The sequence below is a fragment of the Ursus maritimus genome, unplaced genomic scaffold (genome assembly GCF_017311325.1).
Source record: "Ursus maritimus isolate PB19 unplaced genomic scaffold, ASM1731132v1 scaffold_18, whole genome shotgun sequence".
Taxonomy (NCBI): Eukaryota; Metazoa; Chordata; class Mammalia; order Carnivora; family Ursidae; genus Ursus; species Ursus maritimus.
In genome coordinates, this window is record NW_024424230.1 from 43396943 (window position 1) to 43423393 (window position 26451).

At 44.6% G+C, this 26451-nt stretch overlaps 1 protein-coding gene across 1 annotated transcript in view; it reads left to right on the forward strand.

Moving 5' to 3' along the window:
* The first annotated feature begins 22360 nt into the window (after positions 1-22360).
* KCTD1 (potassium channel tetramerization domain containing 1) overlaps positions 22361-26451 on the forward strand; it is a 176039-nt gene continuing 171948 nt past the window's right edge. Inside the window, exon 1 of the mRNA XM_008690878.1 lies at positions 22361-22446. Within this exon, the coding sequence (XP_008689100.1) occupies positions 22438-22446 (9 nt within the window). The 5' untranslated portion in view covers positions 22361-22437. The remainder of the gene's footprint in view (positions 22447-26451) is intronic.

The following is a 26451-nucleotide window of genomic DNA, read 5'->3' on the forward strand; positions in this document are numbered from 1 at the left end:
TTCAAGAGTGTAATATGTCAGATGCCATGCCAGGGGTTGAGGGGATCTTTTTCAAGGCTACAGATGATTGCTGACATCCCTAGGCTACATCTTAGACTCTACCTACGTCCCTGTCTTCTACCAAGCCCATGAGGGATCCAGGATTCTATAGCTCTCTTTGGAACTGTCCTATAGTCAACATCCTGCATTCATTCGTTTGTTCTTTTGTTCATTTGTTCGCTCAGTCGGTCGCAGACTCATGCGTTCAACCACTACTTACTGAAGACTTAGAACGTGCCAGGCCCTGCTTCGAGGGGCTGGGGACTCAGGAGTGGAGGGGACAAATAACATCAAGGAACTTCTTTTCTGCCAGGTTCGGGCATCAACAAACCAGCAAACCAATGAAGATAATCCTTTCAGACAATGAATAGTGAAATTTTTTTTAAAAGGGAGGGGGGGCTGTGATGATTTAGAGTGAGCTAAGGTGGAAGGGAAGGACTCCACGGGGAGGGGAAGAGGCTGAGCAGAAACCTGAATACCAACAAAGAGCCAGTGGTCTCCAGTCTAGGAAGAGGAATTCTGCCTGTTTCCTAGCCGTGACATTTACCCGTATATTGTATAGACCGTACAACAGCCAGGGTCCCAGAAAACTCAGGTGTTCCCTAGCAGAAATCTTAAAACACAGGTATAGTGAAAACACTCGCCTTTTACTTACCAGCAGGACAACCTGGGGCATTATCTCTCAGCTGAGGGCATATTTAATTACCAAGTGTTCTGCCAATGTTTTCCAAGTGGTATAGATAGAGCCGTCAACAGTGCCCACTTTCCAGAGCCTCTCCTTCTTCCTTTAACAGAGAAATGCCCATACTCCCTAAATTTGCATCTGCAGTGATTCATCACTCATTTAAATTTATAATTATTTTCTTCCGTGCTTCCAAACCACCAGGTGCCTACAAAATATGCTTGCTTTATTTCATTAGATAACTAACTTTATTGCTACGTGAGCAATTTTATGCTGGAGGAAAAAAAAAAAAACGCAGCAATACTGCTCTTCCCCCGTTTAGGCGGCACACTTGCCACGCCAGCCAGATCTAGAAATGATGACTTTAGCTTGTGGCTTACAAGGGAAGACTTCATATCACATATTAATTTTTAAAATGTTTTCTTAAGCCCCTTTTAGCCTTTCTGGCAAACCCGGAGGCCAGGTAAAAATGGATGATCGTTATAGGGTTCTGTTTAAAGGCGTAAAAGTTTCCCCTCGCCTTCTCCCCACGTCACAGCTGGACACCTCCATTATGGTTACTTAGGTGTCTGATGGTTTGTCAGAAAGCTAGCCATAACTTAGGTGGAAAACTGGACTCCATTAAAAAAACATTAAAGCCTGGGAGGGAGGCAAGTTGATGTGGCATGGCTCCCAGCAATAAGGAAGCAAGAGTGCATGCTGAAGCTTGGAAATAGAAAGTGATGTCCTCATAAAAACATGGCTCCAGGCCGGTGTGCCACTAGAAATTCTTCTGTCAGTTTAGAATATTTAGCTCTAAGGGATTTCGACTTTCAAATGTATCTTTGGATGCAAAATAGGCTGCACGGGAGCAGATAGCATTGAAGAAGGGAAAGAAGCATTTGCTCCCAATTATGATCAGTTTACGTTACACTGAAGATTTTATTTTTTTCAGATAGAATATTTGATCAGAAAGTGTGCAAGTGAGTCAGACGAGCTACCTCGCTAACATCGAGCCGTCCGCTGGTCTTCCTAGCTAGCAAACGTTGCTGTTAACTGATATAGCTAAACAATATTAAAAGCTTCAGCACTACTGGTTATCAAGGGAAACTTTCAGCCTAATTGGAAAGCTCGAAGCTTCGGGCATCTGAAATTTTTGGTTTGGGGCTCTTCCACGGCATTCCAATGCAGTATTTCCAATCAATAATGTGATGCTATGCACAGCACCATCACGAGCCTTATTAACTCCCCTGAGTTTTGTATTTGACTTGTTAAACTGTAAAAAGAGTTGGAGAAACAAACAGAAAAGAAATATCTTGGTCCCCAGCTGCCGTAATATAAAACAATCAAATAAACAAACTCCAGTGCTCAAAGAAAACTGAAAATGTGGACAGGTGTACTTTCATGCACAAAACAAGAGCGTCCTGGGTGACCTTTCCTTAATGTGATTTGTCTTTCTGGGTGTTAGACAAAGGGGTCATCTCTCCAGGAGGACTGAATTGTGTGTTAAGACTGAGTGATGATGGTGCAGATTCGCCCCCCCCCAAAAAAAACCCTGTACACAGGAGGCTTTTTCCACAACAGATCGCGGTATTGTTTAGCCCCACCTAGCTCCAAGGGGAGGCTTCTGGCTGTGCAATGAAACCATCCCGAGGAGGCGCGTATAGACAGTTTCTCAGAGCGACTAGCATCCCCACATGGAACAGGCGACAATTTTCGTAACCAACCTCCCTGCATAGAATCAAAGAGCAGTCACTCCGTACTCTGGCAATTCCAATGATTTTGGAATTGTGTGCTTCCAGAGAACTTCTGCGAAAATCATCAGGGAAGGTTGAAACCGGGACTAGACCAGAACAAGGTCTCTCCTGGGATTTGAATTTTCCCTTTTCCCCCAAGGGTCTACCAACCTGCCTTCATTAGAGATTTGGAAGGGAACACAGGGGACATTAGCAGGTGATGAGAGGTAAGGAGCTGAGAAGTTGGAGTACAACTCAATTTCAGCACCGGCTCCTGCCCTTCGCTGAGAAGCTCCAACTTTGGGAACCAGAGGACGAAAGCCTCCTTTGTGTCTCAGTTAAAAGAGGCACAGACCTCAGTATGAACCCAAAGACACATATTTACTCACATTTTAGAATTTCTGAAATCAGAATACATCTTACAATCACTGTTGGCCAGCTGTAGTTGGCCATAGCTGTCCCTGCTTGTACACAGGCATAAAACTTGTGGAATGGCTCCAAGGAGAACTTCAGAGACAGTAGTGAGCAAACGGTTAGGAAATGCGATGTCACCCACATTTTTGATGACATAGAGGATAAGCTTTCACAGCAAAACATGAACACGCCTGACTCATAGTTGGTAAATCGTTCGTAAGAGCCACATTTTGAATGCGAAGTTTTATAAATACCTTAACCAATTTATTTCATTTCTTAAAAAAACATTTTTTATTTCTATTTTTCTTTTCACACATGCACAAGAGATATATATGAGAGCAATCAATGCCAACATAAGTTCAAGAGTCTTACCGATAAGAATATAGTGAAAATGCTAAGACATAACAAACCACTATGCTACAGTTGTGGGCCTATTTCTTGCTTTCTTAGTGATACGTAAAATCATGATGGACCTTACAACAGATGACATCCAAGGTGCAATGAAATACAAAACCTGGATGACCTGGAAGAGTTTACTTAGCAGCTCTGAACTTCAGAGTTTTCTTCTGAAAAAAGAGGATAATAACCCCCCTCAAGCTAACCCCGGTAGAGCCCACAGAGCTCAGCGGGGCACCTTGTCTGTTTCCAGTCAATGCCAGTAAATATCAGTCTCTATGCACTCAGCTACTTCAACGAGCTCAAAAAATAAAGTAAACAAAGTAAACAAACTTATTTACTTCTCCCAGTGTGCTTTCCTTTGTTCCTCAAACTTGCCAACTCTGCCCCAGGTGAACAAAAAACAAAACAAAACAAAACAAAACAAAAAACAAAAAACCCCCACACACCAGTAAGGTCTTGGTGACCATGTAGTTTTTGGTGATCATTTGGGAAATGGATGAAATGGTTATTTGGACTCAATGTTCTAACGATAGAAGGATGATGTCATCAAGTCACATTTTTTCTCAATGGCAGCCCAGAAGAATAGAAAAGAATACATCAATCTCAAAGTCAGTAGAGGGAATTGTTTAAAAAAAATTTTTTAGGGGCGCCTGGGTGGCACAGCGGTTAAGCGTCTGCCTTCGGCTCAGGGCGTGATCCCAGCATTGTGGGATCGAGCCCCACATCAGGCTACTCCGCTATGAGCCTGCTTCTTCCTCTCCCACTCCCCCTGCTTGTGGTCCCTCTCTCGCTGGCTGTCTCTATCTCTGTCAAATAAATAAATAAAATCTTTAAAAAAAATTTTTTTTTTAACTAGGGGCGCCTGGGTGGCTCTGTTGGTTAAGCATCTGCCCTTAGCTCAGGTCATGATCCCAGAGACTGGGATCGAGCTCCGTGATACCAAGCCCCGTGTCAGGGTCCCTGCTCAGTGGGGAGCCTGTTTCTCCCTCTGCGGCTCCCCCTCTTCTCAAATAAATAAATAAAAATCTTTATAACAATTCTTTTAACTCCCTGAAACAAATAATACATTATATGTTAATTAAAAAATTAAAATAAAAAATAAAAAATTCTTTTAACCAAAAAAAAAGACAATTAGAGAATGAGTCAACTAAAACCCTTAAAATGTTTTCAAAGTAAAAGTCTGAGCAACAGTTACTTTTCTCTGATTCTAAGTGTCTCTTAAAAAGAGAGAGAGAAAGAGCGAGAAAGAGCAATCTTCAACCTAAATTAAAATTTCTAAAGTGAGCTTTTATTTCCTTTTAGAAAATCCATTTGTCAATGGCTGTTTCTTTGTCAGTGGATACACAGAGAACTTAAGGACTTTCAGTGCTTTTTTCTTTCTTTCCTTGTTAGTGTTTCTCTGTGTATATCCTCACCATGGCTCTGTGGGTATTTTCTTCTGCTTGGTGGGGTCGCCACTGGAAGAGTCACAATACAGAAGAGAGCAGGTGGCCAATGCGTGCCTTAGCAAACGTGCAGCTCTGCTCCCTTGGAAGGCCGGCCGGCCGCGCTGAGAGAGAGGAGGACACCCACGGAGAGAATATCAGGGCAAGTCAGCAATGGCTGCTGCCTTCTACATGCTGGCATTTCGCCACCCTTTCCATTCTGCCGGACTCCCAACTCTCTGCAGGCCCTGGCAGACAGTCTCTGCCCCCTCTCCAGCCCTCAGAGCACTCTGCAAAGAGTCCACTGGAGCTCACATGTCTTGAGGAAAAGCCTGTATAGATGAGGGATCTCGAAGCCTAAGCTTCATTGCCTTCATGGTAAATCTGTTTCTGATTAAGAGGAAAAGAGGAACAAAATTGTATGTTAAACGTAACATGTTAAGCAAAAAAAAAAAAAAAAGGAAAAGTGGGGTGGGGTGAGGAAGGAGTTTACAGAGTTTATTTAAGACGCAGGCAGCTATAACCAGCCTGTTTTGCCTCAGCTTTTCCTCTGGCTAGGAGGCACCACCACAGCCTCCTCCTTCTTGGGTCACTGCGCTGATCACAATCAAGATAATCCATATAGAGTAGTTGGCACCGCACTTGGTGCATAATAATTGCTCAGTAATGTATGTGATTAACTACTATTCTTTACTAGCATTCAACTAAAAGTTGTTGACATTGATTCAGCCTTTATTATACTCCAGGCATTGTGTTAAGTGTTTTACATGGAGTCACTTAGCTAATCCCCAGTGTCCTCTCAAGTATATGCTATTATTACCATCCCAACAGATGAGGAAACAGAGGCAGGGAGAAGTCAGGTGGCTTGTCCAAGGTCACATGTTAATAGAGTTGAGGTTCAGATCTAGGCAGCCTGACTCCCAGGACTGTAGGTGTAACTGCTGTGCTACATAGTTCATTGATTCTTAAGATACGCATTTTTTTAATAGGATGGTCTTACCATCAACAATAGTCATAGTTCGCCTGCTTTCTTTTTTCTTGTGAGACACAAAGTAATGGCATGTTTTACCATCGATGGCATCTTGGCTTCTATGAAATAGAGGGTACTGCTTCGTTACAGACTCAGTATGGAAGAGCTCAGTACAAAATTCTCAGACAAGAGGCCCTTTCACAGTCCAGAAGACCCATGCCCAGGACAGGGACCAGAGCACAAGACTTTGCAAGGGTCTGAAACTCTTCTGCTGTCAGCAAGAGGCCAGGGGATGGAGCCGTCCTCCTGCACAGCTGAGCAGCAGAGCGGGAGCCTTGAGAGGCAGAGTCAGGACAAGGCAGCCCCCCCAGGCAACCGTCTCCCTTCTCACCCAGAAGGTGTAGGTGTTCGGGATTCCTGAGTGTGTTCTCACAGATGCGGTTGAAAGACTGGGCAAAGTTCACAGCAACAAAGGCCCAGAAGCAAATTAGGAGTAAGAGTCCCTGCATATCCCTGGGGGATGGAGGTGGGGGGGACTCTCTTTAATTAGAGAACATTTCCTACTAAAAGGCCAGGGCTACCCAGACTTCCTTATACTTAGGTCTCTAACCAACTGGCACAGGATCAAGTTTAGTAAGACACGGGAACAGAACCATTGCTACTTTATGATAGGGAAATGATAATCAGCCTAATCCATGATCTTTCCTTTTCCAGGGATCCCAAGAGACAGACTTGTAACTTGGAACAGGCCACGTCCTAAGACTGTAACTCAGGTCTTCTGTTTATACACCTCGCAGCCGGTCAAGGGCCTCCAGGCCCCTGTGAAGCTTCTGTGAGAATGAAGCAATGGAAGACAGGGAAGGGGATGAGGGCGACGGTAATACCCTCCGAGCCGCAGGAGCCCAGGACGGGAGCCGGCTCGGAGCAAGCTGTACTGGATCAAGGCTTCACGGAGCGTTGCTGGTCCCAGGAGCCCAGACACTGGATTGACTGTAGGAGCGTGGTTTATGTATTGGCCCCAGGAAGCTCAAACTCTCCAGAATGTTCTCGGGCCCTAAGAACTCCAGGGAATTCCTGACTCTTTCGTATGTAGTTGGAAGAGACAGGCAGAGGGAAAGAAACCTTCAGGCTGGTTTAGGGCTGAGCTGCTCTGCCAGACGACGAGGTAGAGACCGGCATTTCTGGACATTTGGGAAGGCTCACCGTCAAAGGCAGAGGTTGGTTTTTGAGCTGACTTTGGAGGCTTAGAGTGAGTAAAGTCTGGATGCAGCGGATGGGGATGGGCAGTTAGGAAGGTAAGAAGAAGGAAAGCCTAAGAAGGATAAAGACAGTTTGGCTTCCAAGTTGAAAGGAAATTAGAAGCACCTGTCACACTACTAAGAAGAGGAATGAAAGGGGAGGAGGGGGAGGAGGGAGGGATGCATGAAGAAAGGGGTGAGGAAAAAAGGGAGGGAGGGAGGAAGGAAGGAGGGGGGAGGAAGGCGGGAGGGAGGGAACGAAGGAAGAAGAGAGGAAGAGTCCCCCACAAAAGGAAAAGGACTATCCAAGAAGCCCAAGATAGCAACCTACTACGACTTCGCTACCCTACCCAAGGGCGGGCAGCCTGAAGCCCCTTTCCCTCTTCCCCAGACCTCAACAGCCCATGTTGTATGTGTTTCATAGGGGGAAATAATGTACCAAAATAAAAAAGCCTTTAGGTTTCAAAGCCCCGTCATCCAAACACTTTTATTTTAAATCTTAAAGAACTATGCAGACACCTAGTCACTGAGCAACAACTTGAGTGGTCGAAACAACAGAAATCAGAACCACCGAGTCTCTCTGGGGTTCGTCCTGTGAAGCATTCTAGGGTGCTAGGGGAGGTGCTCCGAGGCGATGCAGTATGAATGACTCCCCCTCCGTGCACCTGGCGTGGGCCTCTCCCAGGGCGGAGCCCCGGGTCCATTGAGTCTCAGACCAGCCGGAAGGCTGAGTGTGGGAGCTGCAGTGGGCAGCTCGATCGCCGCTGCAAGAGCTAGGTTTGATATTATAATTGAGGGTGGCTCCCAGGAGAAAAGCTGCAGCAGTTGAACTTGAGGGAAAAGGGCAACATCCAGGACTAAGGAGAAAATGGTTAATAGCAAGCCGAGGGGCCAAGAGAAGCTCAACCCTCCGAATCCGCTGGAGGCGAGTGAAGACACCGTGCAGAGGTGTTCAAGGTCTCGCGCCTCGGAGCACACAACCAAAGCCTGAAAGGAGGAGGTAAATTGGAGACTGTGAAACAGAAAAATGTGTAGATTTATGAAAGGAGGCTTTAAAAACTGCACACTTTATCAGAAACTAATGAAACAGAAGCATCCTCTCCCTCACTCCTTTACCATCACTGATCAAAAGGACTGACAAATAAAATAAAACCCCGTGAAAATGTGAAGGCGGAAAAGAAGACAGACAGGGAGGGTTTGGTGAGGAGGGGAAGAGAATTCTACATCGGAAGACAGACTCCTACAGGTGAGACTGGGGGCAAGACTTTCCAATTACAGGGAAGGGTGAAAGTGGCAGAGAAGATATGAAATATCGTATTTGTGTTTGTTCTGTACCGAAAATGAGGATCTTCCTACCCCTAGGACAATTTTCACAGAGAGTAGCATGCTCCGTGAGGGAGGATGGGGGCTCCAGGCATGTTCACCGAGCCGCCCGCACGGGGCTGTCCCGTGTCCCGCCCACCGTGGACAGCTGGCCGGATGCCCGCCCCCCACACTGCGGCTATGACCCTCATGGGTCCCTCCCTCCAGACCAGAACATACACTGTGGACCCGACCTCAGCACAAGCACAAACACCCACAAGAAGTGTCTCCTTCTTTGTCAGAAGCTACTCCAGTTCACCTGCCTCTGATTTTTCTTCCCGGCTCCATTCAAACCACATTCTAAGAAATCTGGAAAATTCTATTTTCTCTGCCCTTCCTACCATGCCAGAGACCTTCAGACTGCCTCTGAGGTTAACTCTGAACGGCTACACCTTGTCCTAAATGGTCCGGCTTGGCGCACCCCCGCCCACAACCCTTCAGTTGCAAATATTCTCTCAAACCCATGCTCACAGGCTCAGATGACATCTGTTTCTTGTGGCTCGGCCCTCTTGCTTCTTCTGCCTGCCCAAGTGCCACATTCTTTTTTTTTTTTTTACATGTTTAGTGACATATATTTCACAAACTACATAGTTCACTCATTTAAAGCGTACAGTTCATTTAAAGTGGTATTTCGTACATTTGGAAGGTTGTGCCACCACCACGAATTCCAGAATATTTCCTCACCTCAAGAAGGAACCTCAGATCCCTTTCCCCTGTCGCTTCTCCCCAACCACCCACCTCATCCCCTGGCAACCATGAATCCGCTTCTGGTCTCTATGGGTGATTTGCCTGTTCTGGATCCTTCACATTAATGCGATCAGATAACATACGGGCTTTTGTGACTGTCTTCTTTCACTTGGCTTCCAAGGTTCGCCTGTGTTTTAGCATTGATCAGGACTTCATTCTTTCATGTTGCTGAATAATATTCCACCGTGTGGATACACCAGTTTTTATCCATTCATCAGTTTATCCGTTCATCAGTTCATGGATACGGGGGTTGCATCCACTTTTTGGCTATTATGAATAATACTGCTATGACTGTTTGTGGACCAGTTGTGTGTGTATATATGTTTCCAATTCTCTTCAAGCGGAATAGCTGGGTCATATGGTAACTTTACTATTGGGAGGAACGGCCACACTGCTTTCCAAAGTGGCTGCACCATTTTCTATTTCCACGAGCAGTTTCTCTGCATCCTCAACACTTACTAAGCTTCACTTTTAACGAGAAACGGACACGCCCAGCTAATTTCTTGGTCTTTTCCTATGTGCCAACATCTGTGCTTCGTGCTCTGCGTGTATCTGTTTGTCTTGTTTAATCTTGACAACACCCTAAGAAGCAAATATCGTTTTTCCCTTTTCAAAATGAGACAATTAAGGATGAAAATGTAGTAACGAGACAAAAATACTGGCCAGAGAGCAGCACCTCCCCATCTGTCCGTCTCCAAAGCCCACTCTTAAACACCAGCCTAGGGAGCCTCCCAACACGCCTTTCCAAGACAACCCCAGACCCTCAGATCCTGTCTTCTGAAATGAGAGCTAGTGATGGTTTGCATAGCAACTGGTATTGTTTTCTGGTTGTTTTTTTATATAAAACATTATTTCCTCAAGCAGACAGTTAACACTTCATTGGCTGGATCTATTCTTGCTCCATTTTGTACTGCAGAAATCAAACATTTAATAAAGGCGTAATGACTTGACAAAAATGTCTTTACTTTGACCTGTTCTGCTTGTCTTTTTCTGAGAGGTGGGGGATGAGCTGAAGACACATTATTTCCCTTTCAGCTTGTTTCCAAGATGTTTGAGTGAGGCAAGAAGGAAAGATGGGCAATGCTTACACTCAAACTCACATCACCCTTAAACATGGTAGAAATTTGTGTTTCACAGAGTGTTACTGTTTTGTTTTGTGTTTTGTTTTAAGCAAAGCTTTATAATACAAAGCCTCCGCTTTTCTTTGGGAACTCAATACACACACACACACACACACACACACACACACACCATGCATATGTAAATAACATGAGCATTTTTTGCTTGCGTGTTATATACCTGGGGCTTTATACATGTCATCTCTTCTCTATCTAACACCCCCCACCGTAGGTATTAATTACTGCCATTTCATACGTAAGCTAACTGATGCTCACAGTTCATTTGACCAAAATTACCTCGCTAGCAAATGGCAGAACCAGCTCTGGCCCTTAAGTCAATGTTCTTCTCCCTATACCGCCCTACCTGTCTCAGGTATTCAAGAAGGAGCTGTGCAGCTTGGCCGTGGGGCTCCACTGGTTTGTCCCCTAAATTTCAGCTCCTAGCCCCCGGCCGCCCCACCCCCCACTCGGTCCAGCTCGGGGTAATCTAGTCCTGCACTCCCACCTCTACACCTTCCGTATCCGAGCATCCTGGTCAAACCCCCTTGCATGAAAGCATGATGGCAGAAGAAGCAGGTACAGTTTGGATCCGTGGGTCAGGGGCTCCAGGCTTTGAAACAAACAGTCCTCTAGAACTAGGTGGTATTCAGACAAACTGTTAAAAGCATGCTCAGCCTCAATGGATTCCAAAGTGTTACCCTACAAACCCTGCGGGGAAAAGTAATAAATTCCACACATTTAAATGGGGTCAGTTTGATCACATTCTCATTAGTTACATCTCCTAGACAAATATGAATGAGCATCATCGAAAGAACCTTCAACTACATCTAGGTAGCTTGGTTTATTATAATCCAGTGTGACTTTAGTCACTTAATCTCCCTGGGCCTCTGTTTCTTCTTCTGTTGGAAAACAAAAACAAAACTATTTTAATTACATAATCCCTAAAGCCCCCTTTAACTGTGAAATTATATGATTCTTTTTTTAAAAGATTTTATTTATTTATTTATTAGAGAGAGAGAGAGAGAGTGCACCCCGCCCCGCCATGATTCTTTAATAATGAGGAAGGGGCCTCTCCGGGAGGAAGAGGATTGAGAACAGGGTAATTTACTGGGAGTCTACAGATGTGCTTTAAGGGGATGAGAACCATCTGAAGGGAATGCAGAAAATTTTGTGAGTTCATATTGGAAGGGAGGGGATACGTGGTTTCTTTGGATTCTCAATAGAATCGGTAACCTCCCAAATTTGCCAGCTACTGGCTGTAGAGCTAAAAAGTGGTTATGGGGAATTATTCCCCACAGAGAACCGTGCTCATACTGAGGGCAATCTCAAGGTCCTCTTTTGCCTCTTACAAATGGTACAATACAAAATACTGAGACAAAAAGGGCCGACTGTTGAAAATGCTCTCTAGACTACGGACTCTGGGAAACAAACTGAGGGCTTCAGAGGGGAGGGGGGTGGGAGAATGGGATAGACCGGTGATGGGTAGTAAGGAGGGCATGTATTGCATGGCGCACTGGGTGTTATACGCAACTAATGAACCATCGAGCCTTACATCGGAAACCGGGGATGTACTGTATGGTGACTAACATAATATAATAAAAACATATTTAAGAAAAAAAAAAGAAAATGCTCTCTAAAGCTCCTCAAGGTTTGTCCTATAAGGTAACAAGCAAGGCAGTCCAATTTTTGTTTGTTTGTTTGTTTGTTTGTTTTTTCAGTGTGATGACACTCACCTGCATTAAAATGCCCTTAGGGGAAAGTTTCAGACACAGATTTTCAACAAACTTGCCAGGTGAGCCTTTCCAGGGCGAGGGTCCTGGAAACCTGCAGGGGATTTTTACACTGAAGATGATCCTTCCGCATTTGAGAACGAGTGTTAGAGATTCACGTACAAGCCATACTCCTTTGTGCAGCATCCTTAGGAAAGTCAACATTTGCCTTTAAACATGATAATCTTGTCTTGTATTTCAATGTATGACTATAGATAAGTGATAGATGGGATCTGACAGCCAATTAAACTTAAAAACTCAGAGGAAGTATAACAATAAGGGCTGTATTGGTTTCTCCTAGAAAGGTTTATATACCAAGTCTAAATGGGATCAAACTTGAGTGCTGATATTTTGGTGTGAAGGACAACCTTCCACATTCCCTTGGTAGCTCTGCAGGAAAAGGCACGGGTGCCCACGCTGAATGTCCACTCGTCCGTACGCCATCACTCCATGTCAGGGCAGAGAGGAAGAACTAGATATTTGAAAAACAGAAACTATAAAATGAAAGCTAATAAACAGGTGAGTTTTAAACAGGTTCATCTAGATACAATGGGCCTTCATTATAAGCAATGGATTCTGAACTTGAAGGAATCTTAGGGTCATGTGTGTGAGTGTGTGTGTGTGTGTGTGTTTAGCACCCCTTTGCTTTTTGTTTTAGTTGTGGTAAAATATACACAACATAAAACTTACCGTTGTAACCATTTCTAAGCATTCAGTAGCATTAAATATATTCACAGCCTATGCAACCATCACCACCGTCCATGTGGATGGAAATGTCCAGAGTGTTTCCATCTTCCCAAACTGAGACTCTGTATCCATTAAACACTATAATTCCCATTTATTCCTTCCCCTGCCCCTGGCAGTCATCATTTAATTCTCTGTCACTACGAATTTGACAACTCTAGGCACTTTCTAGAAGTGGAATCCTACAATATGTGTCCTTTTGCTCACTTGGCATATCTTCAGGTTCATCCATGGTGTAGCTTGTGTCTGAATGCCATTCCTTTTTAAGGCTGGATAATGTTCCATTTTAGGTATATGCCACATTTTGTGTATCTGTTCACGCATCAGTGGACTTTTGAGGGTTTCTGCTTTCTGGCTCTTGGGAAGAATGCTGCCATGAACCTTGGTGTACAAAGCCCTGATGCAGTCCCTGCTCTTAATTCTTTTGGGTGGGATCATAGATTTTAGGATAAGTTCTCCAGGGCTTTGAAAAGCCACTAATGCCAAACTCATAAAATCACCAAATCCCAAAGGTACTTATTCCTCCCCTTACGTACCCATTAACAACCTCAGTCTTCCCCCCACCCCTTTTAGTTGTTTTTCTAAAGTGTCCTTTCTTTATATTCATTCACTCTTTCATTTATTCATTCGGTAACATGTATTTATTGGGCACCAACTGTGTGCTAAGCATTATGTGAGGCCCTGGAGACACAGAAAAGACAGAGTTCCTACCTCGTGGAAGCAGATGGTAATCAAAGAACAAACAAACGCATAACTGCAAATCAACTAGTCATCTAAAGGAAAAGTCCAGTAAACTACGAGCACTTATAACAAAGAGCACTGAGCTGGTGCTGCGAGGAAGGAAGGCTTCCTCGAGGAAGTGCTATTTGAGCTGAAGGATGAACAGGGGTTAGTAGGCAAGAGAAGGAAAAGAATATTCTTTTTACAGAATGTGCCTCCCATGCAAAGATCCTGGAAGCAGTGAGCTGAGAGGTAGGAGTGGAGACCCAGGGTACTAGGGCAACCCAGGCTGGGAAGAGAGACACTTGATGTGGGTGTAGAGGGAGATGGGCCAGATCAGGCCGGACCTCGAGAAATTCTGGTCTTTAGTCCAAGGGCAGGGAGGAACCATTGAAGAGATTTGCTTACTCATTGAGCTTCTCCTCCTGAGGGTCAGACCCCTTCCATCAACAAGAGAAGTCTGTGTCATCACGAAGCTTAGGTCTCTGCACGGCAGCACACATGTTTCCTGAGCGGGAAGGGGAGACACAAGCCCTCTGCGGAACTCGAAGGCTGCGGGCAGAGTGGTGAAGGGCTTTGTCTTCAATACCAGGAGTTGGTGACTTGGCGTCATATTCTTTAGGAATTTCTGTTATTGTCCAAACAACTATGACTGTAGCTATGGCTGCAGAGTTTAGAATTCCATACCAGTCAGGACTTTTGTTGACTACCAAGGACATTTGGAATTAAGCAAGTCAGGGGTGATCAATTCTGACGCTTTAGGCTGTTAGACCACCCGTGGGGCTTGGGAGACATATCTCCTCTCTATAAAATGGTACAACTGTCTTTGTTGGGGGGAGGGCTGTCCTCTTCCTTGTCCTAATGTAGTATACAGTGGCCTCTGCCAGAGGCGAGGTACCTGACTACCCAGATCAGGGTGCAATTCAGTCTGGGAACTCTTAGATTCATTAATAAGACTGGAATTTGGTTTCATTTGCAGGAACAATTTCCTTTGCTTTCTTCAAAAAGAAATGTGTATATCTCTCCCTATACTCCCTATGATCCGGCAGATAGAAACACACCACGGGCCGAGAAAAGAACACTGGAAGCATCTTAACAACTTTAAAGTCTGAAAACAGACTTCTGCAAGGATTTTCTGTGCTCTGACACGTGATGTGTAACCGGACAGGGGGTGCAAGGCTTTCATCTTGTGAAAGGTTCAAGTTTCACTGAAGCTTAACTTGAGCAAAGTAATTACAAAGAGAAATTTACCTTGGATGATAGCAGTTTTGTGTTCACAGCTTGCCTGGGGGAGGCAGTGTCGGCACCCCCATTAGGTTTCCCTGGTCTAATTAGGAAACATACACAGTCAAGTTTCTCTGAAATTAAGAGCCAACTAATTAGGCCATGAAGATGTTCCCCTAGAACTCGCCTTGGCTGGGAAACCCCTTTCCCTGAATTTATCACCAACAGAGGACAAGGGAGGCACTGAGAAAGAAGAGAAAGGTGTGATGCAAGCGGAAACTAAACGGACATAGAAGGTGACTGGCGAGCAAAGGATGGAGACCTTAGCAAATGCTGTTATGCCCATTCAGCCCCGAGGCAGTCCTGCGTTGGACCCTGTGAGCTGAGCCAAGTTATAGGGGCTATGACCCAGCTCAGTGTGGCAGGGGTTAGTCATCAGCACAGGGACATGGGAAGATAGTTCCTGCTTCTTGCCTGCCTACCTGCCTCCTTTCTTGTTTCCAAAACTGAGGGTGGGCATGGGCGACACGAAGGCTCAACCACACCATTAACAGTTATTCTTCCTTCAGGCAAAGTCCTCCCTTTCCTGCTCACTCACAGGACGGAAAGGTCTAGCTGACGTTTCCATAGACAGCAACACCATGTTTGATGTATCTGGGTTATGGGTTTGACTAAAGCACTAATGCATCAGAGTATGTCAACAGCTCCCAGGAGCCCGGCTCTACCTAGAAAGAGATCATCATAGAATCTCAGGAGACCTGACAAGGGGGAGGATACCAGAGCAACTCCATGAGTCAAAGTCTTCACAGAAAAAGGAAAGAGAAGGAGAAGGAGGAAGGAGAGGAGGAAGAAGTCACCTGCCTGGGGGAGTTCATCATTGAAACTGGGAGCTTGACATCCTATGAGTAAGGAAAACCGTTGATTTTATTTCTCTTGCTTTACTTACTAAATCTGTGGCCTAGAACCAATTGTTTGGAAAGTTCATTCACTATTTCAGTTGATATTTGTTTGACGTCTAGGAAGCCAAAGATGAGTACAGACTTGACAAAATCGAGAACAAAATGACTGGTTATATTTTTTGTACAGTTTTTCCTGTTTTGTTGTTGCAGTGGCAGTAAACTTTAGGTAGGATAAAATTTGCCATTTTAATCATTTTTAAGGATACAGTGCAGTGGCATTAAGTACATTCACGTTGTTATATGACTATCATTCATCTCCAGATCTTTCCATCCTCCTAAGTCAAAACTATGGACCCATTAAAGGATAACTCCCCATTTCCTCCTCTCCCTCAGGTCTGCTGATCTCTTTATGAATCTGACTGCTCTAGGTACCCTTGTAAGTAGAATCAGGTCATGTTTGTCCTTTTGTCCCCACTACATTTTGACACGGCCAGAGAATCTAAACATTAACCATAGCTCAACCCTAGGTGTAATCAATAAAACAAAAGCAGTGTATCTAACAATGACTTATCATTTTCCAGGTTCTGGGTTAGATGCTTTCTCTTTTATATTTCGCATTACGACCTAAAGGTAAGTTTTAAATTATACATTTTTTTGCAGCCCCAAAACAGCCCCTTCCACCCAAAAACATTCCTTTCAGGAGGCTTTACCATAGGAAGAAAACGTAGGGAAATTCTTGCCCCCCACTTTGGGGAAACGAGGAGTAGCAGAATGATAATAATGCTTTACCTATCAACATTTTTCAGAAAGGAACAATAAAAGACTGATGAGTTACTATCATTATCTTATAAGCTCTTTCACAGAGCCTTTGTTTTGTTTAGGGACATGAACAATTAGAAAAGAAATAGACACACAGGCTTTGTTTTCTCAGCAGGAGCTGCTATATGTTTGGTACAATGGATATGGGTTTTTTTCTTTTTAAAAAATTAAGATATCCATTATCTACAAAGCAACCTTAAAGGGACAGATTGAGGATTTAATTTTAGAATTTCATGTCTGACTCTCATAGCCAGATGGTCTTTACACAATGGAAGTTCCCTACCATCATTCATAATTGTTTCTTATCACTACTATCATTAATGTTATTATTAAGAATAATGTTGAAATCATTTAAATGCCCATGTGGAATAGTCTTGCCGATTTGCTCCCCACCTCCCAGTGCCCGTTTTAACTGATCAGGCTTGCACTCATTAAGACTCTAGAAACTGCCTTCTCTCTTGATAACTTTAAAGAAAGTACACAGATTCTGATTCCTGTAGCAATTTGTTAACAGTGGCTCTTACTAAAACTTGAAGACTAATATGTTTGTCTCTTGTTTATTATTTTTTGACCAGATCTTTTTTTTTAATTCTTGGGTTTGCTCGTTTTTAACTAGAACATATTCATGATTCTTTTTCTTTTAAATAAATTTTATGTTTTTCACCATGGGATGATGCCACTGAATAAGTTTTATAGGGTTTTTTTTTCAGGGTGGAGCAGGGAAAGGTTTTTTAAAAATTGAAATATGGCATCCATATCATTAGAGTTTTAAAGTTAGTAATATGCTTAAGGCAGACTTTTTATGGTTAGCAAAGCTGAGAGGTTCTGACACCCAAAGGATGTGCGAAGAGATAACTTACATAAATGTATATGGTGCCCCGGAGGGGCCTTGATTGTATTATGGGGTTTCTCATGAGCGGCTTTGGTTCAGACAGAAGAACAGTGAAGCAAAGCTAAGTGGATCTCTACCGAATGGGCTGTGCATGAGACGCGTTACCCTGCAAATAGAAGTACCTTTCAAAGCCAGCTAGTTTAGTACGAGGCACTGAGATAAGAAATAGAACAAAACAGCTAATGAAATGTTTGTCTTATTAAAAATGTCTCCTTAAAATAACCACTGCATTGCTTTAAAATGAATAGCCTCACAGATGACACGGAACAAGCTAAAAAAGATAAAGTCTAACGCTTGGGTAAGAAGAATACACGTAAGTTGGAGAATGTAGAAACTGGGTAATACGATATATGACTGATGGATTGGACTATTTTTTAGAGATTTGAATCAGCCCAGAAATTCATTTCTTCTGATATTCAAAACCCTATTTTCTTTTTTTTTAATTTTGCTTTTAAAGCACTTGCTTGTACTGCTTCTGTAATTCCTGAAAGACAAAACATAAATAATTATAAAGAAAGAGATTTGTGGCAGAATTCTGGTCCAGTCCTATTTCTTATACCAGCAATTATACAAAATGCTTAATTAATTGTTTTATATGTGTGAGGCAGTCTTGTCAAAATCAAGGATCTTCAAAGGAACAGAGTTTTCCTTGGTAAACAGCATCATAGACCAAGGATTGTTCATGGCTAGAATTTACCTTGAAGAAAATCTCATTTCCCCCATTATTTTACATGAATAGGTGGGGTGTCCGTGTGCTATCTTGATAAAGTACTAAAAGGAGGCTTAGCTATTCTCTTTTTAAAAGCTCATCCATGGAAATCTCAATAAATTCGGTATCTCCCACTGCATAAATATCTTTCTTTTGTTTTTCTCTGTCTAAAATGGTAGTCAAAGTATCTGACCACCGTCAAGTTTTATTTCTGAATTCACTTGTGTTGCTTTACAGTGTGGGGTTATGACCAGTATTCACCTTGCGCAGCTAGAGAGGAAACTTTGATAAGAGACCAAAGTGGTCTAAAGACTTCAGTACAGGGACTCGGTATCTGTTTCTATTCAGAATTCTGGGAGAGCAGAAACTGACGCCCGCCAGCGGACCTGCCACCATTAGAAGATCTACTCTTCTGAACAGGAGATATTACAGACTGTTAACCTTGACAGTGATAGAGAAAAGGATTATGTTTTCCAGAGGCTAATTATAAACAGGTGGTGGTTGGGGCCAAATCTCCAGGAATCACAAACCCATTCTGTTTGAGCCTGTTAATGCCTCTATTCAACCCCAAGAAAATGTGCACATTCCACAGCATGTTAGGGAGTTTCAGGTTGACTGATAAAAAACAGGTGATTTCCTCCAAAACACTGACTCAAAGATAAAATAACCTGATTTGCCTCCCTGTGTGGCTGCGCCTCTCACGGTAGTTAAGGTGGGCGGCGCTGAAGCACTGGTGGAAATATTGTCATTTAGTGGCACGTAGGGAGACCGCGTGGCCGCCCTGCCGTGGCTAGTGATGTCCACGCGCGTCCACGTAGAGCACAGGCGCCCACGCTTCTCTCTGCTTCCTAACGCAAAGCGCAGTGGGATTTTTAACTTGGATCTGGGTGTCTGGCTTCACTGAAAGGTTTTGCAATTTCACATTTCATCTCAGCCAGTAATGTCCACATCTTGTGAAATCGCCACCAAGAATGTACCGCAGGGCGACCCCCGGACCAAGCCGTGATGTTCTGTGCAAACTCGTGATTTGAGGGTTCAGTGACTGGCGTGCGACCAAATGAGCTGTCCCCACATTAACAGGAAAAGGGACTGCCTTTCCCCTCTTAAAGAATATCCCGTTTTCTCTTCCTCCGGGGTCAGAGCACTCAACTTTTTCCACCAAGCTCCTGGTTTCAATTCAAAATATCCTATCATTGTTTTTACGCCTTAAAAACTGGTGGAACTCATTTTGATAGTGAGACCCAGGAAGATGGAAACAGAGGTCTGTGTTTTCTTTCTGATTGTTTTCTTGCTGACAATTTTATTGCCATTGTCTTCCGTGTTGCTAACGGTTTTTAGGCTGCTGCTCTCACTTCAACTATTTATTGAAAAAGGAGGTTAGAAGGATTTTTAATATACTTTTCCCCCCAACTTCTTCATGATTGGCAAAAAAGCGCTGTAGAGCACACAAAATGCACACGTTCCCTTGCACAGATAATAATCAGATAAAAAATACTTTTGGGTAATTTCATGATCGCAAGGGCTGATTGAAGCGAAGTTGGCAAACTCATATCTCATACGAGGCAAGACATGGACCCTGCTTTTCACATGTCATTTCGTTTAAAAAAAAATCTATCTTAAAATTTAAAAGTCTGTTGTCCTCATCCTTGATTTGAAGGTTGTGAAGGTTATTCTTCTCTTTGTATTGCCTGCTACAAAATAAGTTTCCCTCTGAATCCTCATAGTCTCAACTTTGAGTCCCCTTCAAACTACAGAAAATGAAAATCCTCACTACAATAACGTGAGATGTACTCTGCAGTCCATTGGTTCCTGGGATTATCACAAATTTAGCAATCAACCGAATGGATGGGTCACTTTAAAATGTCAATCACTTAAAGCTTACATAGAGTGACTTTTTCTAAGTGATGTCATTCTGCAGTCTTTAAACACCTTGAAAATGAACCTTTCAGAACTCGGTTTGCCCAAGTGAATATTACTCTCTTCAGAGCAGTTATCTTGGAAACTGAAATCCCAGTTAATCCTACTGTTTAAGATATTTTGCCACTAGTCTAGTTCATTTAGGTACCAATAAGAAAATTGGCCTCACTGTGTTTAGTCATATTTTCTTTTTTTGACTCTAAATAGCATAAGCCATCTTCGTTATCCACTTATTCCCAGACCTGGTACTAATTTTTTGGAGTGGGGGTGGAAGGAGAGCGGTTGTTGAAAAAAGTTAGACGTCAAGGACAAGGATTTGCTGCTCTCAGAGATATTTGAAAGAAGGTGCTTACAGGTTGTTAGGACAAACTGCAGAAAGAGAATTCTGAAAGTATGGTTTTTAAGCCGTGTCAGTACAATTTAGAATGTTGTGCACAGTGTCTCAAGGTGAGTGCCTTCAGGGAGACAACACTCACTTTGGTTCTAGTCCTGCCTTTCCAGGCCTCGTCTTGGCCTTGTGCTGACTGGCGTGTGACCTTGGGCAAGCTGCTTCCGCTTCCTCATGTGTAAAATGATGTCAAGAACTAGATGGCTACAAATGATCTATCCAGCTCTAGCATCCCAGGACAATGACACGAGGCTCTCCAGACTTTAATAAAAGTCACTTCAGGCCACACCTGCAACGCATTAAGTCCTATCAGTCTCTTTTCTTCCCACCTGCTCCTGTATTAACGTTTTGAGTGCCATTTGGGGGCAAGAAGAAAGTTCTTATTCAATTGAATTTAGGGTTTTGTGGACATTTAAAAAATTTCATTACAGATCAGAGGGTGTATCTACCTTGGGTGGAGGGGGGAAGAGAATCGCAAAGATGCAATTTTGTTTCTTGTTTTGTGAGCCATTCATTTTTTCTTCTTGCAGGTCACTGATATTCTCAAACCAGACACCCACGTCTTAAGAACTTGTTACGTAAAAAATAAAAAACAAAACAAAACAAACAAAAACTACCAAGACCCCTGATTCTCATGATGGCATTAATCTCTCACGTCATTATTACCCTGATCTGATTGATGATCTTTTTAAAAAGCTTGGCCCTTCCCTTCTCTGCTCCTCCTGCAGCAGTTGCTTACCTTAGAAGAAAGATGAGAGTTTAAAAAAGACTTCCTGTGAAATGCTGCCAATTGCAGGTATTCACAGGACATGTCTGGTTCTATTTAGGGTTTGGGGTTTTTTTTTTTCTTCCTTTCTTTTTTTAGTAGCCTTGGCCTTACAGCCTGGTCTTTTTCATAAGAAATGTCAGCAAAGTCTTTGAATTAATGAACTGTGAAGTGCTCAAAAAAAAAAAAATACACCATTTCAAAAAGTATCCTGCAAGGACAGAACACTAATGAGAGGTGACCCTGGAGTTATGACCAAATATCCCTACTCTAACTACAAAGAATTAAGATAACGACTGGCTCAGGCACAATCTCTTTGAACAAAGACCTAGAGAGGAAGGAGAAGTGATGAGGAGTGGGGGAGGTCAGAGCTAGAGTGGCAATCTGGGGAAATGTGTTCATGTTAGAGTCTCTTTAGCTCTGTTGAGCACTTCCGTCAAATAATGGAATTATACAACCCTCCCCCCGCCCCCATAAAAGGTACCAGGTGGAGGGAAGCAAAGAGAAGGGAGCAGGAGAGATATGTTCAGAAGGCTGATCAAATAAAACCTAAAGGATACGTCTTTGGCTACACCTAATGTAGATTTTGTTTTCTTTTAATTTTGCTATTTAAAAAAAATGTGGTGTAACTCCTTCAATCTTTTTGCAATTCTGCATGGTTGAACATTTGAAATGAGTTTGTGTATAACCCCCAGGCGCTGATTCAGACTTGATTGGGGCAAAGCAGACTGCATGTGCTTATTTTTATCCACGTCATTTGGGACGTTATGTCGCCAAAGGAACCAAAAATGTGCTGCTCTGTTGCCAAATTATCACCTATCCTTTGATCAGACAGGGCGGTGATCCCCATCAACAAGTTGTGCGACCTTAGCGTAACAGCAATGTCAGGTCAACTTGAGAAAGTGAAGAGAGAGCCCTAAACACAAATAAAAAGAAACAACCAACAATCCTTATAATTATCATCATCTGCTGCTTTTCCCTCTTTTGGCAAAGAAACACTCCATCCATTTGCAGAAATCGCCCGCGGAAACGTTACATCAAAACTAATCACAACGATTAAAATCAGCTTTTCTGTGCAAGAGGAGGGTAAAAAGCAAGTTGGAGGCTGGAATAAGACTGTTTTTCCACCAAAAAAAACTGGAAAAAAATTTCCTATATGTATATTTATCTATACGTATACGTAGGGCTTTATTTTTGAAGGAGATCAATTGTCTGCCCTGTGATCAGTTAATTTGATTTAAGTTTTATTTTGGAGATTGATTTAGACTGGAGGTAGAGGCATGAGCTAATTGTATCCTGATCCTTGCCTTGAGGGGTTTCAAAGCCCTGGAGCAACTCTTCTCTGTATTTTGTTCTGTCTACCTTAGCCAAGCTATTGCATTTCTCTCTGGTGTGGCGAGCCGAGCAGATCGCTGGGAGAGAAATCGGAAAAGGGGGGAGAGGAAAAGGAAAAGGGGACTTGGAGAGAGACTTTGTGCTTCAATGTTTCAGGTAAGATCTGACGGTTTGGGTTTGTTATTATTTGCTAAGGAGGGTATGGCTGGGACTTTGGGCGCAACTCGCTTTTACGCATGTGCCAGGCATGGGGCGAGAGCGCGGCACACTCGCACACACACAGCCCGCCGCGGCGGCTCGGGATCCGCTCGGGCCGGCGGCGGGGCAGCGGCCGCCGCCTCCTCCGGGGCTGCTTCTGCGGGTTCTCGGCTTTCTTCCTCGAGCGGGAGCGGGCGCGAGCGGGGCGGAGCGGGCGCGGCCGGCGGGGCCGCCGGGGCCGGGGAGGCGGGAAGCCCGCGCGCCGGGGCCCGGTTCCGGATCTGGGAGCGGAGCCGCCGCGGCTGTCGGAGCCTGTGCCAGCGCCGCCCGCCCGCCCGCCGCTCGCGCGCCAGCCTCCCCGGCGGCCGCTTCGCCGCGGCTCTCCCCCGCCCTCCCCTCACCCCTCCCTCCTCGCCGAGCCGCGCGCGTCCCTTTCTTCCCGGCGCAGAGCTCCGCGCCCGCACAGCAGCCCCGCCGAGAGCCTCGCGGCGCCGCGGGCCCGACCCGCCGCCGCCGCCGCCGCCGCCGCCGGCCGAGCGCCCCCAGCCGAGCGCAGCGCCCTGCGGGGTGCGCGGGGGCGGCGGCGCCCGGGGCTCCGCTCCTGCCTCCTGCCGGGTGGGGGCCCGCCGCCCCCTCCTCGCCCGTAGCCTCTGTGGCGCCCCCGGACGCCCCGTGAAAGACGCCATTGTGGCTGCCGAGCGGATCGGGCCCCGAGGCGGTTTGTCCTTTCCCTTTTGCCCAGGCCGGACTGCGCCGCTCCCCTTTGTGAGCCGCGGCCGGTGCCCAGCGCAATCCGCCGTCCGTCTCCGGCCGGGCTGAGCCGGATTCGCCGCCTCCGCCCACCCGGGCGCCTTTAAAGCCCCCTCCCACCACCCCCTCCCTTTTCCAGTCCACCCCCCCCTCCCTGGGTGCAAACGTTTCATTTATTTTTAAAAAGCTCTCATTCCTCTTCCTCCCCACCTCCTCCCCGGATAAAGGGCACGGCACATGCTCCGGATTAGAAGTCTCCTTGGGAGGCGGGGACGGGGGAGGGGGCGCTCGGGTGGGGGAAGGATGTGAGCGCTGCAGGTAATGGCTGTGGCTTTGCTGCGCTCGCCTCTGCTCCGCGGTGCCTGCAGCGCCCAGTCCGAGTCCGGAGCCCGCATCCTTCCCTCCCCTTCTGGCGGCCAAGGTTCCCTTAAAGGGACAGAGTTTCCTGGCCGCCTCCCGTGTCCGCCGCCCGAACCAGCGCTTGGGGCGCAGAGGTGGGCGGGAGGGATGCAGTTTGGCTCCTTTCTGACCTCTTTCCGCTCCGCACCCCCCACCCCCGCCGCCCCTCTTTATGGAAATGTGAAGTGTGCTTCCTCTCCCGCCCCCCAGAGGGACCTGGCTGGAAAATAAAGAGTCCGAGCCTCCTGGAGAAAGAACGAAGTTGGGGGGCGCGTTCTGGTGAATTCGCGTTAAAAGTGAGGTCGAGCCCGCAAAACATCCAGGAAGAGGGAACCAGACCTGTGGTGCAGGAATCCCTTACCTGGACGCGTGCTCCGCCCAGCCGCCCGAGTACCGAAACTTCCTAGCTAGAGCGGGTCCGCCTTTGTGCTTTCGAACACTTGCACTGTCGTGGAAATGATTTTCTGGTCTCGGAACGTTTTCACCGTGACTGTGCTTCGGGGGCCGGCTGGGCGGGAGCCAACTAAGTTAGCAAAGTTGCAAATGGGGCTGTCGGCGTTGTGCGTGGAGAACAGCACGCAGGAACTGTCCAGTGCCCTCGTGGCACTGACTTGCTCGCTAAGAGGGGCACTACAGTAAGCAGCAGTAATTTGGTACAAATGCTGCATTACCTTTTAGATCATCGAGAACTGGCGGTTGCTTTCAAGCAAATCCTTGACGTGTCTGCGTGTGTGTGTGTGTGTGTGTGTGTGTGTATCCTTGCTGGAACTGGGAGAGACATAACAGTTTAACATACTCATTCTTTAAGAAACGTTTGCCTTCTGTTTTCAATCAACTAAGCTGGCAGCTAGAGATACAAGTTTATTTGAGAATACCCTCTGGGTACCAAGCATGCTTGGATTGTTTTAGCAAATTAAAAATGAGCAAAATGCTTTTACCTTCTCAGCAGTAGACTCCTTAAGAGACCTCCTGTTTTGTGTGTATGTGTGTTTTTTAGAGAAACATCTTCTGTGTCTATCTCAAATGTGTTTTTAATGTGGAAAAGGAGAAAATAAAGGATTTTTAAAGGCTGAGGCTGATGCCCTAGCATGATTCATTAAATCTGATTTCACATCAAGGAATTTTACCTGCATATATGGGAATCTAATAGCTAACCTACTTGGTGAATTTGAAATAGTAGTGGATCCATTTGTCTCCCGGATAATGGGCGATGTGCTGATCCTTTCCTCGTGTTTTTATTTGTGTGGCATTTGGCTTACCATGAGGGGCTGGTGTTCAGGAGACCGCACACTGGCGGCAACGATTTGGCTCAGGAGTCCTGCTGTTGCTTGAATGCAAAGAATTGTTCGTGATTGTTATGACGACAGTAGGTTTAAGGCTTTCTGATGAGGCTGCAAAAGTGACCACTGAATTTTAAAACTTTGCATCACGGAGAAAACTTCACTGGTTTAGGCAATATGCTGATAAAAAAGAAAGCCACTAGGCAAAAAATATCATACATTTGCTGGGAAGAAATGTTGAAATGAATTGAGCATGAATGATAGCTGGCAAAAAATCTCCCACCACAGTATTCAAAATGACTGCAGTGATTTTGCTGTATTAATTATGCCTGAAGCACAATATAAAGTTCTCTAACACACACTAGAGGTCTCTCTTCTAGCTGTAAGATTTTCGTGTTTGTAATTCTTTGCCAGGGCTTGCATAGTAGGGGTGCTCGGTGATCGCTTGGTTCATCCTTATTTAAGTAATAGTGATTTACTGACCATCCGCATTACTCTGATGCGAGGTATTTATTTTAGAGAATATTCAGTAATTATGGTACAAATTATACTACCTAAGTACTAGGAAAGTAAATGCATTAGGACTTCTACTAGGTGATGATGAAAATGTATTATCCCATTTGTTGAATAGCATTATGGTCCTTTTGGCATACAATTATTTATCCAAAGCAATTTGTTCTTAAATGTAAAAGTAATTAGTGAAAGATGTATTGTATCCAAGAACTTTCTGAAAATTAAACTTCCATGTAGCTCTAGGTTTAGCAATAAGTTATTTGCACAAATGCTTTCTTGTCTCCACGTTTTAAAATGAGAATGATTGTTTCCTAATGCTGAGATGTGATGGTTTCTGCTAAGATCTTTTCCATTTACATCCCATTTGAGACATTTGAAGGATATTTATTTATGAACCATCAACTCAAGTCTTTTATTTGGTTGGATCTTAAACTGTATTTCTGAACCTTCTTTGGGACTGCAATTTACAGTTTTCCAAGCGAGGAGAGCTCTTACTCTCTCCATCTTTAGGACGAACCATCTTGGGAATGAAAATGAAAATTTCAGATGCAAGCACGTTTGCTTATTTTAATAGCTTACTCATGCAGAAGTGAGAAACAATTCCATTTTCTTAGGCACTCTGGCTTTTCATTCATAAAAATGTACTAGATGTAAATCATGTTAAGCGTGTTGATGAGTTTGATTTGAGATAACCGTGCAGAAAGCAACACAGACAGATTACCCTTGAAGAATAACAAGCCAGTATTCATTAAGTTCATCCACTGATTCAACAACTATTTATTTGCGCCTGCTGTATATGGGACCCTGTGCTAGACGCCGGAGACATGATGGTGAGAAAAAGGCTTTCAGAGTCCCAGTCTCCCAGAGCTTATGATTCACATAGAGAGACAGAAGTTAATCAAACAGTTGAACAACAATTAGAGCTTTGAAAGAAAAGGGACATAATCAAGTTCGTGTTTTGAAAGGATAATTCTGGTGTCACTGTGGGCAAAGAATTGTAGCACCAAGAGTGGATGAGGCA